This window comes from Geotrypetes seraphini, chromosome 3 (genome assembly GCF_902459505.1).
Source record: "Geotrypetes seraphini chromosome 3, aGeoSer1.1, whole genome shotgun sequence".
Taxonomy (NCBI): Eukaryota; Metazoa; Chordata; class Amphibia; order Gymnophiona; family Dermophiidae; genus Geotrypetes; species Geotrypetes seraphini.
In genome coordinates, this window is record NC_047086.1 from 280,411,856 (window position 1) to 280,432,082 (window position 20,227).

Genomic DNA, 20,227 nt, shown 5'->3' on the forward strand with positions numbered 1-20,227 from the left:
ACGTGCTTCCATTGGCAACCAGTGCAGGAGTCGGGATGATGGAAAAACAAAATGTCCCACCAGCTACAGCAAGGGAGATGTTCATTTTGAGGGGGGCTAAGCTCAAAGTGGGAGACCCAGCCCCCTCTCATGGTTATGCCACCAATTGTGTTTAGTACAAAATGGAAGTATTTGCTGAGTTTGTTTTGGGGTTTCCAGTTCAGTTTTGGCACATTTTTCTTATGCAAACATTGTCATGAAAAGTGCCTCTCTCAATTCTGCTTTAAATAATTTTAATGTTGTATTGTTTGATTCTTTACTCATTGCTGCATTAAAAACCATTTGTGGATCTTGGAAGAACCTCTCACAAGTTACCTATGCCAGATGGTGGAACCAGATTTGTTTGCTCTACAGATATGAGCTTTTATTGCCAAACAATCCAGCTCTTATTTCTTTTAACAAGAAATGGTCGACCCTAATATCACATGACCTAATGTCTATTCTAATTCTTTCCAGTGATGTATGCATCTCTTATTTCTGTTCAGTGTTATTTGTTTATATTGTATTTTATTGTTGGTTTAAATAAACTAAGACTTTAAAAAAAAATCAAAACTGTCAGAAGAAATTGCTGCTTTTTATGGGGACAAGTAACTTTTATGGGAGGATGGACGGGGACAGAGGAGATTCCTCACGGGGACGGAGAGGATCCTGGCGGGAACAGGTGGGATACTGGTGGGGATGGGCGGCATTTCTGTCCCCTGCACAACTCTATTTCAAAGGCAAGGTACTCAGGTAAAAATCAATAACAGTGCTGAAAAATCCATTCCCAGAATAATAAATAGAACAATATAGAAATCAAATATGTATGCTTATATTTCTGTATTGTTCTGTTTATTATTCTGGGTGTGGATTTTTCAGCACTCTCATTGATCTTTTAAGGTACTAAAATTAAACAAAAATTATAGCTTATCCCACCTTAGCTAACTCAGGCCATTATGAGAGTCATTTAACTGTTTTGAGATGCTAAAAAACCAAACTACATGGGTCTGGTAGTCTGCTAGTACATTAAAAGTTTCTCTGTTTCTTCACGCTAGATTTAAGGATGCAGCCATTTGCTTTGGCAAACTCACTTATTTGACAAGGTGCAGACGTGCGTATTACTAGTAGGTCAATTTTGTAAACAAGGTTCCAGTCTTAGCAAGCCAACTTAGCTCAAATGTACAACTGTTGATCAACAGTAAATATTTTCTGTCTGACTTCTTAATTTAAACCTGAAGTAGTCCAAAATATTTAGCTGAATAGAAATTCAGCTGGCAATGATTTCACAGTTCTCACAGATGAACTTTAGTTTTGGTCTGATGAGCTAAAACTGAGATCCATGAGCCAAATTCTTGACGGCTACTCCCAGGCCTGGGTTTTGGCATATTCACAATGAATATTTATCAGAAATATCTGAATACATTTGGGCTCACAACCAAGTTAATTTGGATAGTTTGGTATTTAAAAATTGGATCTGTTTGTGACCTTTAGGGGGTAATTCTATAACAATGTGCTTATACATACACAGACACCTAGTGGGTCCTCATGTGATGCCTATTCTACTATATAAAGGTAGGATACCCTCACTCCTGGACACTTTGGATTAGATCAGTCTCCCTCTCTTTATTGCCAGCAATCCTGTGTCTTGGAAGACCTCATAACAAAGTCTCTGAGTTAATTGCTTCCACTTAATCAGAAATTACTCAAGAGCCTAGCAGAGACACTGTCCTGTTAAATGCTCTAGATCAGGGGTAGGGAACTCCGGTCCTTGAGAGCCGTATTCCAGTCGGGTTTTCAGGATTCCCCCAATGAATGTGCATTGAAAGCAGTACATGCACATAGATCTCATGCATATTCATTGGGGAAATCCTGAAAACCCGACTGGAATACGTCTCTCGAGGACCGGAGTTCCCTACCCCTGCTCTAGATTTTTCTCAGTACAACATTCTTCTAAGTGCACAGGAGTGCTGGACTGCTTCTCGCACTGCTCCCTTTAAACTGCGAGAGTCCTCCACTTACTTGCCAGGGGTGGGTGCTGCTTCACTATCACATTTTCAATAGTGAGAGACAGGCAAGCTCTGCAGTAGAGAGTGACACGGTACCCATTACTGTGGTAATGGCGACCATGTCAGGGAAGCCCCTGGTATTACCATGGTACAGTTAGACCTTACTATGGTAGATGAGAACAGGCTGGTGACACACCCTCCTTCAGCTGCCACTGATCCTGCAGTTGCATCTCTCTCACTCTCCTTCCCTGCTGCCACTGCCGTCATTTTTCTTCCACCTAGGAGGATGGATTGAGACAGCCAGGTTTTACTTCTATGGCTTTCAATGGAAGTAAAATCCAGATGTCTCTATCTGACCTCCTTACTTCCATTGCTTTTAGTGGAAGTAAAACCCGGATGTCTAAATCCGTCCTCCTTTTCCTGGAGCCATATGGTAACCCTACTTCCACCCTCCCCTCCACCCCCGACAAGCAGCTCAAAGCTGCTTTTACTTCCCTGCTCAGCTGCTGGTTAAGGTACTGGTGCTTTCAGGCAGCCTCAGGGCCTTTGCTATACCAGGCCCACCTCCAGAGGAAGTTGCATCATGATGATACAACTTCCTTTGGAAGCAGCCTGACCTAGCAAAGGCCCCGAGGCTGCCTGAAGGCATTGCTATGTTAACCGGCAGCTGAGCACGGATGTAAAAGCAGCATGAGCTGCTGCTAGTCAAGGGGTGGGGAACGGGGATAGGTGCTGCTGGACCTAGGGGGAGATAGAGAAATGTAATGCTACCTAGGGGGAGGGGGAGGTGAAGGGAGAGGTACTGCGGAACCTTGGAGGGAAGGGAAGAGAGAGAGGTGCTGCTGGACCTAGGTGATGGGGGAGGTGAGGGTGAGGTGCTGCAGGATTGGGAGGAGAGGATGGAGAAGAAGAATTGCTGATTGACCTGGGTCGTGGGGGAAGATTTTTATTTGATTCATTTATTTAAGGTATTTATATACCACCTATCAAGTGGTTTACAATCAGGTACTCAAGAATTTTCCCTATCTATCCTGGTGGGCTCACAATCTATCAAATGTACCTGGGGCAAAGGAGGATTGAGTAACTTGCCCAGATGACAGGGATAGTGTTGCTGGAGTTGGAGCAGAGGAGGAAAAAGAAGAAGTGGTGATGGATCTGGGGGGTGGGAAAAGGTGAAAAGGAGAGGTGATGCTGGACTGAGGATAGAGGAGGAAGAGGAAAAAGTGCTGCTGGACTGGGGTAGGGCAATGGAGAAGGAGAGAAAGAGAGACTGGATTGGGGGAATAGGGAATATGCGGGGAGGTAGAGATGCGGGCCACAGGGAGAAAGGAAGAAATAAAGAGGGAGACTTAAGCCACAGGGTTGGGGGTGTGAGCAGAAAAGAATAGAATGGTGATGCACAGAGAAGAAATGCTAGGCATGGAGGGAGAATAGGGACAGAGACAGAGAGGAGGATGGAAAGGGGACGGGGACACAGAAGGGCAATAGAGATCACAGGGATACAAAAGGAGAAGAACACAGAGGGTAGATGTTGGACAGGATAGATAAGAACGCAGAGGGAAGATGGAAGTTTGACATGAAGAGAGAAGAAAGTCAAATGGACAACACAACCTGCAAAGAAAGCAAACATAGAAGGAAAAATAGAGAAAAACCAAAGTGAATGGAAAAATAAAATAGACAATGGCTGGCCCGTACCTTCTCTCTGACGTCAGGTGAAGGCTTGTGGGCCGGCGCCACTGCATGCGCCTGGCTTTTCTCTTCTTGGATTTGCTGCAGCAGCGGGCAGCAAGCATTGGTGGATCATGAGGGGGGAGGAAGAATCAGCGACGGGTAGGCCAGGCTTTGGCGCAGCAGGGAGGGAGGGAGGCAGATTTGCTTTAGTGGCGGACCGGGGGAAGGAAGAATTGGCAGCAGGTAGGCCAGGCTTCGGCGTGGGAGGGAGGCAGACAGGCTGTCTTCAGGGGAGGAGGTGGGACAAAGGCTGGAAGGCAGTGAGGGGACATAGGAAGGAGGGAGGGATTAAGGAAAGAGAGAGAGGCAGAGATAGACTGGGGGGGGGGGAGTTGTAAGCAGAATAAAGACAAAGAGAGAGAGAGAGAGATAAAGGCCTGGACCAAAGGGGAAAGACAGGAGGCAGATGCTGGACTATGCGAGGTGCAGACAGAGGGGGAGAGACCCTGAGGAAGAAAAGAGAGATGGAAGATCATAACAGAGGAGGGAGACCTGGAACAAAGGTGTTGGTAGGTATAAAGGAGAACTGACACTGGATCTGGGGAGGGTAAGCAGAGGGAAAAGAGAGAGAGACCTGGACCCGATGGGGATGGATTGTGAAAGAAATGTTGGATAAGAAAGAAAGAAAGAAATATTGGATGCACAGTCAGAAGGAAGTGCAAACAGAGACTCATGAAATCACAACAAAGGTAGGAAAAATGATTTTATTTTCAATTTAGTGATCAAAATGTGTCAGTTTTGAGAATTTATATCTGCTGTCTATATTTTGGACTATATTTGTCTGTTTTTTCTATGGTTGTTACTGAGGTGACATTGCATATTTTAAATTCATCTGCCTTGACATCTTTGAAAACCCCCCGAATATAAATGATGATTAACATTTCCTCTGCGTACAGTGTGCTTTGTGTTTTTTTAATTTTGTGGTTACCATTATGTATTAATAAGATTGTGTGTATATGAAAAATGGATAGAAGAAATTGCAATTAGTATTATTATTATAGGGGTGGTGTCAGGGGCAGAGTTTGGGTGGGCCTGGGGTGGAGCTTTTGGGCTCCCCCAAACCAAAAAGCGTTCTGCTGCCTATGTTGCCAGGTACTTGTGGCCTGGGTTGGCCACTGTTGGAAACATGATTATGGGCTTGATGGACCTGCGGTCTGTCCTAGTATGGCAGCTCTTATGTTCTTACTTCAGAGTGATTTGTAACAATTTTCAGCAGTATTACCCAGAAAATGCCATTGAAAATCAGCAACTGGCCCAGGTCAGTGACATTTATCCAGGTAACAGATGCCGCTACCTGTATAAATGCTTTTAAATTTAGTCATTGGTATATTACAGATTCATAACATATATTCCAATTAAAGTAATCCCACCTGGGCAGCGTGGGGTTTTGTGAGCAACAGCTGTACCACTTATTGGACGTCCATTGGGACTGACACACCAACAATATCCTGTATAACTGTGACATTGGACCTGTAAAACATATTTGAAATGTAAAGAATATAAGGAACATGTTATAATTTTTTTAAAAACTTGTTATTTATATAATCTATCAAGCACAGCACTTGTACAGAAAAATGTGTACAGTTAGGTCAACTTCTAACAAAGAAATTTTTAAACAGAGAAGAAATAAACACACCTACTGAAAAATGTTAAAAGCTTACTACAAAAACAGAGGATTCAAATATGAATAGGAGGCGATGAAATTAAAAGAACAGAGAGAAAGGATATAGGATAAAGAACAGCATATAAATACAAAACCCCCTAAACAGAACTGAAGCTGAAACTGTGGCTTCTGATTTGGAAAATGTAGGTCTGGGCTCAGTGTTATCTCTGGTCCAAAGAATTAGTCCATCTCTCTCTTGTTGATCCCTGGCCTCCATCCAGACCATTTTCCCTCAGCCCTGGGCAAATTTGAATCTATAGGGCCTACAGAGGAAGCTGCAACTGCCAGAGAGGATCTATGCGGCTGTCTACTCTTCCATCTGCCCATATCACAAAAATTCAGAGAGAAGATACAGTAATCTGCCATAAAACCTGATCATTCAGCCACCATCTTGGATCCCCTTAAGTACTATAATTTTAAAAACGTCTTTATGATAGTAACATAGTAAGTGATGGCAGAAAGAAACCGATGATCAGTCCATCTAGTCTGTGCAGTTGTTCATTTACCCTGAAAGCTGTGACCCAATATTTAAACCCACTAGCCAGCGTTTGTTTTCTAAATGCCAATGTCACTATTTTTTTTAATGTATGTTCAGTAGAGCCTGGAGCCCTTTTACCAAATTGCAGTAAAAAGTGGCCTTAACACATCCTTATGAGGGTCCTTCCCTTACTCTGTGGCCATTTTTCCCACAAGGGTAAAATGGCTGGTTTTTAAAATATTTTCTGTATTAATAGCCATGTGCTAATTTTGGTATTAGTGCAAGAGCTCCTATCACTGCCTTTTTTCAAACCAATAAGGGCTCACGCATTAACCATGCGCTAATTAGTTAGTGCACGGCAATGTAGCTGTGCTAACCGATTAGTACGGAACATGCCCACTTTCTGCCCCCAGACCCACCCCAAGCACTAAATTTTTTTGGGGGGGTACATGGATAGCACACACAAATCCAAAAATTACCATGGGACACATCAGTGTGCTTTGCAGTAATCCAGTTTTTAATGTGGTAAGCATGCATTAGTTCTTACTGCAGCTTAGTAAAAGGACCTCCTAGTCAGTGGCACTGAATACATGCAGATGCCATTGACCACCAATAGCTACATGTATACCAACAATATTCAGATCTTTTGATGACAGTGGTGTAGTAAGGGTGAGCAGTGCCCGGGGGGGGGGGGAGGGGGTTGCCCTTCCCCCACCCCACCCTGCTGCCCTCATGCCCATGTCGGTGTTGGCTTGCCCTTTGAAGTCACTTCCTAGGATAGCAGCCTTGCGCCCGGGGAAGTAAAAAAGATATGGGGGAAGGCAAGAGTGTGTGCGCATGGCAAGGCGAGGAGCGGAGGGGGGCAGAGAGGAAATATGCGCCTGGAGCAGACTGATTCCCTCCCCCCCCCCACACACACACCCTCTTACTCTGCATTGTTTGATGGTAACACTATAAAGAGGGCAGCAACCTTTAGGTACTATGAATATGTGTAAATGACTACAATATTGCATGTAAATACCATGCATTTATTCCATTTTCTATACTGTTCTCCTAGGGGAGCTTAGAATGGTTTACATGAATTTATTCAGGTACTCAAGCATTTTTCTCTCTCTGTCTCAGTGGGCTCACAATCTATCTAATGTACCTGGAGCGAGGGGGGGGGGAAGAATTAAATGACTTACCCAAGGTCACAAGGAGTAGTATGGGTCTGAACCCACAACCTCAGAGTGCTGAGGCTGTAGCTTTAACCATTGTGCCACATTCTCCCCACCACAGTTGCACATAAATTCCAATATTCTGGCTGCATGGTTTTCTATAAAACGCCACATAGTTTGAAGGTGGGGCTTACAGCTAGGCAGACCGTAGGCATGGCATGAATTATAAAATGCCATAATTTAGCTGCATTTTTTTAGCATACTAGATGTAAGAATTTACACCAACGCTATGGCAGGGCATGCCCCCCCCTTCCAAGTTACACCAGGAAGGATGTAGGGCAGGTAGGAGGGTTCCATGAGAGTAGTAGGAACTGGATTGGAAGGTCACAGTATTGCAAACTATCCACCCCTCACTCTCTGGAAAGTAAACGAAAGAAGAAAGGCATTAAGGATATATGATAGGTCACAGTAAAGAAGCATTACAAAATAATACTGTAGGTCATGGTGTATTTGGGTTTAACTGAAGGCTACAACGTCCCAGAAACCAACTGCACTGATACTAGCAAATTTTGTCATAGCTTTGTACTTTCCAGCAAAGGCAGGGAGATTCCAGCAAGCTGGATGTTCTGGAGTTGTCCTTGAAAAGAAGGATTCTTTCCAAGTTTTACCGTAATACCTTTTTCTTCAATTGTACATGAATAATCCTGTGGTAGTACTTTTTTAGCAAATGTAACCCAATAATGTTATATATGGGCTAAGTTACATTTTTAGTGGCAGAAAACTTTTCAAGATTCCTCATCATTACTGGGAGGAGGGGGGAACAAAAGAGTAATTTACACCCTCTAAATTTGTGTGAGGGCATTTATAGATTACTGGAGACAGTTCTGAGTGTTGTTTTAGAAAGATTGTGGTAATGTTCAGGGCACTAGTTATCGCTTTTTTCTTACCGGAAAGGCAAAGTTGCTATCAGCAGGAGTTCAGCTTTTCATATATCAAAATAATTTATAAATTGCTTAATAAGTGTAAAAACTACACAGAAATACTAAAAGAGAGTTAACAACCTGGCTGTATGTCCCGTCTTCATTACACTCTGGAATAAACACTTGCTGGAATTCTTTGCGGGCTTGTTCTTGGGTGTATTTTCTCTCTGCTACACATCTGGAAACCTCTAGAGATAAGGAAAACAACAATATTATGATGTGAGAATAACTATTATTTCGGTTACAATCCTGAGATAAGCATGATTAATGTGTCAACTTAAATTGATAGATGAATATAATATACCCAGTCAATATTCAGCCAGCAGCAATAAGCAGTTTTTTAAAAACACTGACTGCTGTGGGCAGAATTAGACTCCGATAGATAGTGCTGGGCCAAATGTGGGCAATGACATTAAATATCAGTAGATGAGCAGCACTTATGTAGGTCCTGGCAGATATTCAGACAGGATCTGCATATATATTGTAGGTTTCAGCTGCATATTGTCTGGGACGTGCATAAGTCTTGTTTCCATGACCCTCCTCCTATCCTCCTGACAAGAACCCCCTCCTAACTCCCTGAAAAGTGAACACCCCCTCCCAGCATCCTCACCAAGAACCCTCTGACAAGGACCCCCTCCCACCCATCCCCAGTCAGAATAGGCCCTCCTAGGCCTACCTGAACTCTCTTATGGTCAAGCAGGTCAATAGAGATAGAAGCAAACCCCACTCACTCCTGTCCCTAGTGGCTTCATGGTAAAAATAGCAACCTCTAGCAATAGTCTTATGGTATTGGCTAGTAGTACTGCAATACTGTCGCTAGATATCATAGGTGTCATTTTTAGCATGGAGTATGTGGGGTTCATGCCTACTTTCATCGCCCTGATGGACTACCAGGGAGTTCAGGTAAGCCCAGGAGAGGCCTATTTTGACTGGATGTAGAAGGGGTGGTCTTTACTCGTCAGGGACTGGCTGGGAAGAGAGTATTTACTTGTCAGGAGGGGAAACACTGGAAACATAAACCAACTGATTCCAAAAGTTATGTGACTGCTGTGCAATATTCAGTGTTGACACCTGCATAGCTAACCTGGAAAAGTCCTGCTTTTTATATGGTCCTACATGATTGGTGAGCTGAATACTATGGACAACTGCATAACTTCTGGATCCTCTCTGGCTCTGCACCTTGAAATGCCCCTGACTTGCCCACTTGGGACATACATAGATGGCGAGTACCAAAATTTAGCAGCACTCTCCAGCTAAATGCCACTGAATATCAGCGGTTAGGCAGGTATAATGAGGTTCTCCTGCTCATTTAAATCACTTTGAATATGGGCTGGTACTTTTTTTTTTTTTAATAAATCTTTATTAATTTTCAAGGCTAATACAAAGTACATAAAATTATACAAACAGCAATACTCAGAATCAGCACTTACAACCAGTCAATAACAATACAAAAATAATAGCACATTCAATCAAGGAATAAAACAAAAGAGATACCCCCTCCCCCCTTCCCTGGATGTGTGTATAAATTTACAGGAAATTAAAGATAAAAGACAACTCTACTGAAGTAACAAAAGTTGTTAATGGACCCCAAACTAATCTGAATAAATTATTATGCCCCAAAATGTCAGCGTTCATTTTCTCATACTTATAACATAAACATAAATTCACCCAAAAGGTAAAACTAAGCCGATCACAATTTTTCCAATTGTGAGTAACCATTTGCACGGCAATCCCGGTCATAATAATGAAAAGCTGGCATTTATACCGGTCCAATGGGCGTTAAGAAACCAAGAAAAGAGAAACTAAGAACACACGTCTATAATATAGCTATATTTACTGTAAAAGTTCTCTATTTGGACAGCTCTAGGGATAGATTAGTTATATCATGAGCCACAGAAAGAAATGAATATTACAAATGGTTTCAAGTAAGACACTCTTATTTAACAAAGCTGTGACAGCTGGAGAGAAAATCCATTTAACTTTATCAAGGTGCCTATCAACTAAACCTTATTAGTCTAACAGTCTATGCTATCTGCTACTGGGCCCATTTTAACCCTACAGGGTCCTGTTGCAGATAGTACATGCTAACCATTAATAAATGACTATTTACACAGCATTCACGTATGTGTTAACACAACACTGATAAAAACAGTAAACATAGCACATCACAAATACTGAATTTCATGTTGGGGCAAGGAAACAGTATGGAAGGATAGGAGACTGCACCTTGCACTTAACATGGGTGTCATGAAATTGCATTAACTTCTAACAGAGCAGATAACATGGAAGTACAATCTCTTAAGTGTGTTACTCGGATGTCTCATTTATGAAATTTTCTACTGTTGACAATACAAAAGTACTTCTTTTACAAAGCCGTGGTAGCAGCTGCTGCTGTGGTAATCACTCCCACGCCCATAGGGATTTAATGGTTGCAGACTTCTATCCCCACAAGTCTAGAGGGGATCCACACAGGCTTCCCATCAACCCTGTTCCCGTGCATCTCTCTTTTCATACTATTTGCACCAAAGACTCCATCACCAACGTGAATGGGAAGAGTGAGCAGCCTTGCCACATACCCTACCCCAAGGGAAAGCTGGATGAGTATGCCCCATTAACTTTTATATTTGCTTCAAAGGAGCTCTAAAGTTCAACCAGGCAGTGACAGAATCTAGGTACTATTCCCATTTTCTGGAGCACTTTAAACATCAAAGGCCAATGGACCCTGTCGAAGGCTTTCTCTGTGTTAACTCTAAGCTCTTTCCTGCTAACCCATACTAAAATAAAAACTTATATTGAAAAAAACATGCACTGTAGGGATAACTATGGCAAATTATAACCTATAAACTGTATATTATGTATATTGGCATTAGACCCCCTAGTATGTATCGAGTTAGGATAAAACTTGTATCATAAACTTGTACTGTAATTATGGCAAATCGTAACCTATTAACTGTCTTTTATGTATGTTTAACCTGCAACCCGTTCTGAGCTCTTTGGGGAAAACGGAATAGAAACCTAAATAGATAAATTTGCTACACAGCAGCCGCTACCGTGGCTTTGTAAAAAGAGGGGATGCAAGTTTTTAAAATATGTCTTTGAATTGTTGTTGTAGAATCAATATGATACGAAGTTATTCAGAGTAGTAAAGACGCAAAGGATTGCAAAGACCTGCAACAGGACATAAACATGCTCGAGAAATGAGCTGCGACATGGCAAATGAAGTTTAACATGGACAAGTGTAAGGTGATGCATGTTGGTAACAACAATCTTGTACATGAATACAGGATGTCTGGTGCAGTACTCGGAGAGACCCTCCAGGAAAGAGACTTGGGAGTACTGATCGACAAGTCGATGAAGCCATCTGCACAATGCACGGCAGCGGCGAAAAGGGCAAACATAATGCTTGGAACGATTAAGAAGGGGATCACGAACAGATCGTAGAAGGTTATCATGCCGCTGTACTGGGCCATGGTACACCCTCACCTGGAATACTGTTTCCAGCACTGGTCGCCGTACTTGAAGAAGGACACAGTACTACTCGAAAGAGTCCAGAGAAGAACGACTAAAATGGTTAAGGGGCTGGAGGAGTTGTCATATAGTGAGAGATTAGAGAAACTGGGCCTCTTCTCCCTTGAAAAGAAGAGACTGAGAGGGGACATGATTGAAACCTTCAAGATAATGAAGAGAATAGACTTAGTAGATAAAGACAGGTTGTTCACTCTCTCCAAGGTAGGGAGAACGAGAGGGCTCTCTCTAAAGTTAAAAGGGGATAGATTCCGTACAAATGTAAGGAAGCTGTTTTTCACCCAGAGAGTGGTGGAAAACTGGAACGCTCTTCCAGAGGCTGTCGTAGGGGAAAACACCCTCCAGGGATTCAAGACAAAGTTAGACAAGTTCCTGCGGAACTAGAACATAAGCAGGTAGGGCTGGTCTCGGTTAGGGCACTGGTCTTTGACCTGGGGGCCACCGCGGGAGCGGACTGCTGGGCACGATGGACCACTGGTCTGACCCAGCAGCGGCAATTCTTATGTTCTTATATGGTAAGAGTAATTAATGTAACTGGTTTTAAAAAAAGGTTTGGACAAATTTCTGAAGGAAAAGTCCATAGTCTGCTGTTGAGACAAACATGGGATGTAGCATGGAATGCTGCTACTATTTGGGTTTTTGCTAGATACTTGTGACTTGAATTGACCTCCACGAAGATGCGATACTGGGCTAGAAGGACCATTGGTCTGACCCAGTAAGGCTATTCTTGTTCTTATGTTTTAAGCCAGTGTATCGCAAACTGTGTGCCGCGGCACACTAGTGTGACTCCTGAGATTCCAAGTGTGCTGCGGCACACTGAGGAGGAAGTGAAGCACTGGCCAGCTGACTTGCCTCTCGCTGCGAGAGGCACCTCCTGTTGGTGCTGCATATCTACCTGCAGCAGTTGCACATATCTCGGCACTGCCTCCGCATCTTCTCTCTGCATCCCCTGACCAGCATTGGCAGCTCAGTGTGGCCACACAGCTGCCGCTAGGAATAATTTTGACGTGGTTTCATCATGCAGCCTCAGGGCCTTTGCTAGGTCGGCCCATTTCGATGATACAACTTCCTTTTTTGTCAGAGGCAGGCCAGCCTAGCAAAGGGCCCGAGGCTACCTGATGTTCTCCCCTGTCCATATTCCCCACCACCACCATCCAAATTCCCCCTTCCACCAAGTTCATCTCTCCCATCCATCTTCTCTCCATCTCTCACTCTCCAGTCCACTAACTCCCCCATCTCACCACTCCCCCCATCTGCCTTTATTTTGATGTTTCAACATGTTGCCAGTGGCGGTAGTGATTTAGTGATCCACTTCTGCCACTACTCCTTGCGTCTTCTCTCCACTGCGGCCAACCCTCAGTGAAAACTTCCTGTTTCCATTTGGGCGGCCGAATTGAGAATAGATGCCCAGAGTAGCAGTAGGGTAGTGAATCACATTCACTACCGTCACTTTTGCCTGGCTGGGGAGGGGAGGGGAGAAGAGGAGAAATACTTCCAGCCAGGAAGGAGAGAGCCTTGCTGCCACCAATCTGCACACAGAGGTCCGTTCGGGCTTTCCCTCTGCCACCGGAGTCCTTGCTTATGATGTAACCCAATGGCGTACCTAGCATATGTGACACCCGTGGCCCATCATTTTTTGACACCCCCCCCCATCTATATGAAAAATATATTTTTTAGTAACAATCCACATATCGCACAACAAGAGTGTACCTAGGAAAAGGCAGCATCTTAAACTCTGCAGTGAGCACTAGAACACCAACACATACCAGATCCCGCACAGTCAATTGATCCTGCAGTCAATGCCAACTGAAAACTATGTCCTTTTCATACACACAGAACAGAGATACACCCTCGCCCAATATGGAATAATCACAAACTAAAAATAGAAATATGTAGACAAAAGTTAAACTGAACTGCCAAGAAACCAGACTCTGCATACAATGCAACACCACAACACCACAAAAACAGTGACATATGTCCCCTAATACTGTGCAAAATATAAAGACAGTAGATGTAAATTTGAAAAAACTGATACATAAGAATCACCACTTTACAAATTAACAAATAAAAATAAAACAAATAATGAGAAATAAGAAAATACCATTTTATTTAGTAAAAGGGGGCCATAGTGCAAAATATAGACAGCAGATATAAATTCTCAAAACGGACACATTTTGATCACTAAATTGAAAATAAAATCATTTTTTCTACCTTTTTGTCTGGTGATTTCATAAGTCTCTGGTCCTTCTTCTGGTCCTCCTTCTTTCTTCTCCTGCCCCCCCCCCTCTTTCTTTCTCTCTCCCCCGGCCCCCTCTTTATTTCTGTCTTTCTTTCTCTCTCCTCCTGGCCCCCCTCTTTATTTCTGCCTTTCTTTCTCTCTCCCCCTGGTCCCCCTCTTTATTTTTGCCTTTCTTTCTCTCTCCCCCGGCCCCCCTCTTTATTTCTGCCTTTCTTTCTCTCTCCCCCTAGCCCCCACAAAGCCATCATGCCGATTTCTCCACTTCCAAGATTCTTTCCTTACCCCCACCCCAAGCCGGCAGCCGATTTCTCCCTCTCCTTCCCTGAGCTAGGCCCGACACGTACAAGCATCGGGCCCACAAGATTTCACTTCCGGCGTCAGTTCTAACGTGGAGGAAGTTGCCGGCCAGCCAGACAGCGATTGGCTGGCCCAGAACTTACCCTCCGACGTTAGAATTGACGCCGGAGGTGAAGCCTTGTGGGCACGACGCTTTTTCCCTGCCCACCAGCCCCCTCATCTTTTGTCTTCACCTACCAGTTGCCGGCCGGCCGGCCGGGTTAAGGAATGACACTGCAGGGGAGCCAGTGCCGGGATACGGTGGTGAGTGGCAAAATAGGGAAGGTGGCTGGCTGTGGACCCCCTTGGGGCGTGCACCCGAGGCGGACCTCCCCCCTGCCCCCCCCCCCTTAGTACGCTACTGATGTAACCTCCAGTTTCGCAAAAGCGGAAGTTACATTAGATGGAAGTACTCTGGTGGCAGAGGGAGAGCCCAAACGGGTCTCTAGCAAGGGGGCCAACGAATCAGTAATTTCGATTTTTTTTCAAAAACAAACTGATTTGAATCGACTCACCCGAAGTGAATCGATTTGAATCGCGAATCGGGCAGTACTAGCACATGCACCTTGCTCCACCCCTCCCATCCACCCTCAAGTCACACTCAGCTTGCTCTGCCTGCACCCCACTCTCACCTTGGCACATTCACCTTTCTCCTTCCCCCTTCCACACAATCTCAAGGCACACTCTTCTCCCTCCCACCATCCCTATGGCACACTCAGCTAGTATCAACTGCTCTTTCCCCCTCCCCTGAAGAGACTATCTGGCAGGAGGATGAGGATGAGGAAGTGAATTGCTGCACATTGGGTCACTCCCTCTTCCTCTGCAAGCTTAGACCTCACTGTCTATGAAAACTACTTGGTCAGCATTACCATATTTGGGGAGCCAAAAAAAGAGAACACAAGAAATAAAAATGGTTGCTACCTTTGCTAAAGAAGTATTTAATTGTAGCAAAAGTGTAAATTGCTTTTGGTTAATGAACACACTTCAAACAGTGACTTATTTACAGTACAGCAGTGGACAATCTACTTTTCAAAAATTTCTGGATTTAACTTTGACTAAGTCTAAGCCTAAGCATACTTATCCCTCAGCAATTCTGGTTGGCTTCTGAGATATTTGTGAAAGTCTTTGTATCACATATGCTCACAGATGTGCTACATGAACAATATTCCTTTGACAGATTTAACCAGAAGGCAAACAGAAAGGAGATCAGCATTCAGCAGTGCCTTTCTCTCTCTTTAGCACCCCCATGTGTCCAGACTGACTAATAGGAGAGAGATGGTTTCTCTCATTAAGAAAAAAAAAAATACAACTACAGTATAAGAAACATACTCCAAAATAATTAGAAACAAAAGAAAAAATATATGAGGAAAAAGAGACTTCAGAGAAATCGAGCCCATATATTCAGTCCAACAAGTGTCCTGTAATAGGGTTAAACGCAGTCATTGGTCTCTGAAAAAACTTCACACAACTCCAGAATTCCATATTTGCAGCAATGTACTTATCTTGATATTGTAACCTGGGACCAACTTCAACACAATCCAAAAGAATTCCTGACAAAAAGAAGAAAACGTTCACAGTTCTACAGTTCCATTTCCTTAAGAAAGAAAAATAAAATTTTCAGCCACGCCAAGCTAATCAAGGATTCCCCTGCCACAATCAGCTGATGGCAAGCCTATTTATTTTATGGGGCACAGATATTGTGTGTGTGTTGTACACTCACACAACATACACAGATTACACACAACAGCCACCGGCAGCTCCAAAGCAGTCAGAAAATTTCTGCAACGATTATTCAGTGCTAGAGGGAAATGCAATTTAGTGCATCAAAAGGAGAGCTCATTAGAATACTAATGATCTCATTGGAATGCATTTACATAGGATTCTCAGTGGATGCTATGATGATCCGTAGCAACCATGGAGAATCCTTTTGAGCATCGGCAGAAGAGTTTCCTTTTGTGCATAGGGGCCTAAGTCAGACCAATGGTCCATCTAGCCCAGTATCCTGTTTCCACAGTGGCCAATCCAGGTCACAAGAACCTGGCAGAAACCCAAATAGCAGTAACATTCCATGCGACCAATCCCAGGGCAAGCAATATCTTCCCCTATGTCTATCTCAATAGCAGACTATAAGGGTAGATGCATCTACTATTCATCTAAAATAGGAACTAATATGCTTAATATGATATTTGATGTAAACCACTTTAAGCAAGCACTACAAGATTCTATACCATCATCTTATGAGCTGATTCAATATTTTTGCACTAAACTGCAAAAACTAAGATATACTTGTACAGACTTAGACATTATAGATCCAAACATGCTTAAAACTTCTTGAGATGCTTGTCAGGATGATCTAAATTGGAATGTGATTAAAATTCCAGATTGGTTTGAATTTGACAAATTATATAATAAGGGGCTCATAGTCATAATTGCAACTTAAACATGTCTAAAAACTCACCCAAGTTGGCACTTGGACAACCTAAAAGAAAGGTTGTCCAAGTGCTGATAAACCAATTTTCTGTACGTATCCAGGGACTTTTTAGGCCTCTGAATTGCACCCAGAGCTATAAGGGGCGTATCTGGAGGAGTGGTTAGAGCAGTATTTGGGCGGGATGTGGGCCGATCTAGACTTAGTCATCCTGCAGGGATAATCAAATGTTTCACGAGACTTCCTGGACGAAACTTATACGTTGTGAGTTAGACAATGTAAAAGCAGGTATAAATACCAAAAAGATATCCAAAGTGACCTTATAACCACTGCAGAGACAACGTAAAGACCCACACAAACTCCCCCAATGATCACTGACCCCCTCACACTGCCACATATACCTCTGGAACATCAGTACCTGCTATAGAAAAGCCTAGTAGAGCTGCATATAGGTGTCTTAAGTAGCCTGGGGGTAGGCTAGTGAACCATAGAGAGGAGGACCCAAGCCCATAAGCCACTCTAACCACTACATTCATGGTGGAAAATGTGAGCCCACCAAGAAACCCCAAAACCCTACTGTACTGCCATATAGGCATCACCTTCAGCCATAAGGGCTATTGAAGTTGTAGACAGGTGGGTATAGTATGTTTTGGGGGACTCACCATATCCTATAATGGAGTTCTGGTGAGATGTTTATGTGGCACCCTTTTTGTGAAGTTTACAGCAGTGCCCTGTAAGGTGCCCCACTGCTCTGTTGCCATATGTGAGTAGCCAGTCCATCACAATGCTGGTCCCTCCCACATCCAAATGGTCTTACTCTGGGACTTATGATGAAGTTTTGGTTGAAAATGTAGTATAAAGATAGACGTACTGGCGGTCTGGTTGATCAATGGCCTGAACGTCTACATAGACAATTTTGGGTAAATAGACGTATTTTTCAAGAATGGATATTTTACCACTGCTGACTTTGGACATCTAGTGCCATACATCCGAATCGGACTTAGACGTTTCTTTTGATTATGCCCCTCCACAGATGCAAAATCCTACTGTTCTTTAGATAACTGTCCTCCAGTGATTTTAAAGTCAGCCCTAATGAACTTTAAAAAAAGAAATCCTTGATTGGATTACTTTATCATTACAGAATGGTGAATTTCCTATGACTCTAGGACATATTTCAATTACACCAATAGTTAAGACCCCAAAAGAACCTTTAGCTCTTATTAGTAATTATAGACCAATCGCGACTATCCTCTTTTTTGTTTAATTAATGGAAGGCCTAGTGCAGTGGTTCCCAACCCTGTCCTGGAGGAACACCAGGCCAATTGGGTTTTCAGGCTAGCCCTAATGAATATTCATGAAGCAAATTTGCATGCCTATCACTTCCATCATATGCAAATCTCTCTCATGCATATTCATTAGGGCTAGCCTGAAAACCCGATTGGCCTGGTGTTCCTCCAGGACAGGGTTGGGAATCACTGGCCTAGTGAATATTGAATTAACAAATTATCTTGATCAATTTTCTATTTTGCACATTTCTCAATCTGGATGTCACTCTCTCTTTAGTGCAGAAACTGTATTGGCATCATTATTAGATCATTACTTGGATTGATTACCATTCATCAGGTATGTTTCTCAAATTATATCATTTATGTTATGACACATTGTTTTTTCCAGATGAGTTCATATGGTAACATAGTAAATGACGGCAGATAAAGACTTGAACGGTCCATCCAGTCTGCCCATTAGTTATACCCATTAAAAATACATGGTTAAATTAATTTGTCTCTTCTTTGATATGTATGAGTCATTCCTTTGTAATAGTTGCATGGTATATTTGTTCAGCAGTACTATGTTCGTTTCATTATTTTAAGTTATTTTATGGTGTCTTAGGCGTATGTTTTGTCTGTTTCAATTGAATATTTTTGGCAAGCACTCTTTATGTTTTCATAAAAAGATTTAATGCTTAATTACTGTATTTATTGCTTAATTTGATTGTTTTATAATTATTTAGGGTTTATGAGCAACTTGAAAAACTGAAGGTGGACAAAGCGATAGGACCAGACGGGATCCATCCCAGGATACTAAGGGAGCTCAGAGAGGTTCTGGCGAGTCCTATTAAAAACTTATTCAACAAATCTCTGGACACAGGAGTGATTCCTGGGGATTGGAGGAGAGCGGATATGGTCCCTATTCATAAAAGTGGTCACAGGGATGAAGCAGGAAACTACAGGCTGGTGAGCCTCACTTCAGTTGTTAGAAAAATAATGGAAGTGTTGCTGAAAGAAAGGATAGTGTATTTCCTTGAATCTAATGGGTTACAGGATTCGAGGCAACATGGCTTTACAAAAGGTAAATCGTACCAAACGAACTTGATTGAATTTTTTGATTGGGTGACCAAACAGCTGGATCGAGGACATATGCTAGATGTAATTTACTTAGATTTCAGCAAAGCCTTTGATACACTTCCTCATAGGAGGCTGTTGAACAAACTTGAAGGGCTGAAGTTAGGAACCAAAGTGGTGAACTGGGTTAGAAACTGGCTGTCGGACAGATGCCAGAGGGTGGTGGTTAATGGAAGTCGCTCGGAGGAAGGAAAGGTGAGTAGTGGAGTCCCTCAGGGTTCGGTGCTGGGGCCAATCCTGTTCAATATGTTTGTGAGTGACATTGCTGAAGGGTTAGAAGGAAAAGTGTGCCTTTTTGCAGATGATACTAAGATTTGTAACAGAGTAGACACCGAAGAGGGAGTGGAAAATATGAAAAAGGATCTGCAAAAGTTAGAGGAATGGTCTAATGCCTGGCAACTAAAATTCAATGCAAAGAAATGCAGAGTAATGCATTTGGGGATTAATAATCGGAAGGAACCGTATATGCTGGGAGGAGAGAAGCTGATATGCATGGACGGGGAAAGGGACCTTGGGGTGATAGTGTCTGAAGATCTAAAGGTGAAAAAACAGTGTGACAAGGCAGTGGCTGCTGCCAGAAGGATGCTGGGCTGTATAAAGAGAGGCGTAGCCAGTAGAAGGAAGAAGGTGTTGTTGCCCCTGTACAGGTCATTGGTAAGACCCCACTTGGAGTATTGTGTTCAGTTTTGGAGATCGTATCTGGCGAAGGACATAAAAAAACTTGAAGCGGTCCAGAGGAGGGCGACGAAAATGATAGGAGGCTTGTGCCAGAAGACGTATGAGGAGAGACAGGAAGCCCTGAATATGTATACCCTAGAGCGGGGGTCGGCAACCTGCGGCTCCAGAGCCGCATGCGGCTCTTTTCCACCTTTGCTGCGGCTCCGGTAGTGTGTCACGCAGGCATGCAGCTTACAAGTCCGGCGTCGCGGCGGGAAATAGCTATGCTGAGCAGTGAGCTCAGCACATACACAGATGAAAGCCTTGCTTGCTGATTGGTCCGGCGGCCCCGCCGTGCCGCCGGACCAATCAGCAAGCAAGGCTTTCATCTGTGTAGTGCTGAGCTCACTGCTCAGCATGGCTATTTCCCGCCGCGACACTGGACTTGTAAGGTGCACGCCTGAAAAAGAAATCATCCTGGCCGGGGTCGGTGTCATGCTCCGGAGATCTACAGCCTTCCTATCTCCCTCTCCCTTCTACCTGCTTCCGGCCACATCCCCTGCTCCGCGGCTCTCTTCGGCAACTCAGCAGCAGCGATCGACACAAG

The 20,227-nt window shown here is 43.4% G+C and overlaps 1 protein-coding gene across 2 annotated transcripts in view; it reads right to left on the bottom strand.

The window, feature by feature from the left end:
* The window catches only part of SMOC2 (SPARC related modular calcium binding 2), a 265,441-nt gene that overhangs the window by 128,514 nt on the left and 116,700 nt on the right, over nucleotides 1-20,227 (bottom strand). For both annotated transcript variants that reach the window (XM_033938643.1, XM_033938642.1), the window contains exons 3-4: nucleotides 8,115-8,221; nucleotides 5,126-5,225 (exon numbers count right to left, since the gene is read on the bottom strand). In XM_033938643.1, the coding sequence (XP_033794534.1) occupies nucleotides 5,126-5,225; nucleotides 8,115-8,221 (207 nt within the window). The remainder of the gene's footprint in view (nucleotides 1-5,125; nucleotides 5,226-8,114; nucleotides 8,222-20,227) is intronic.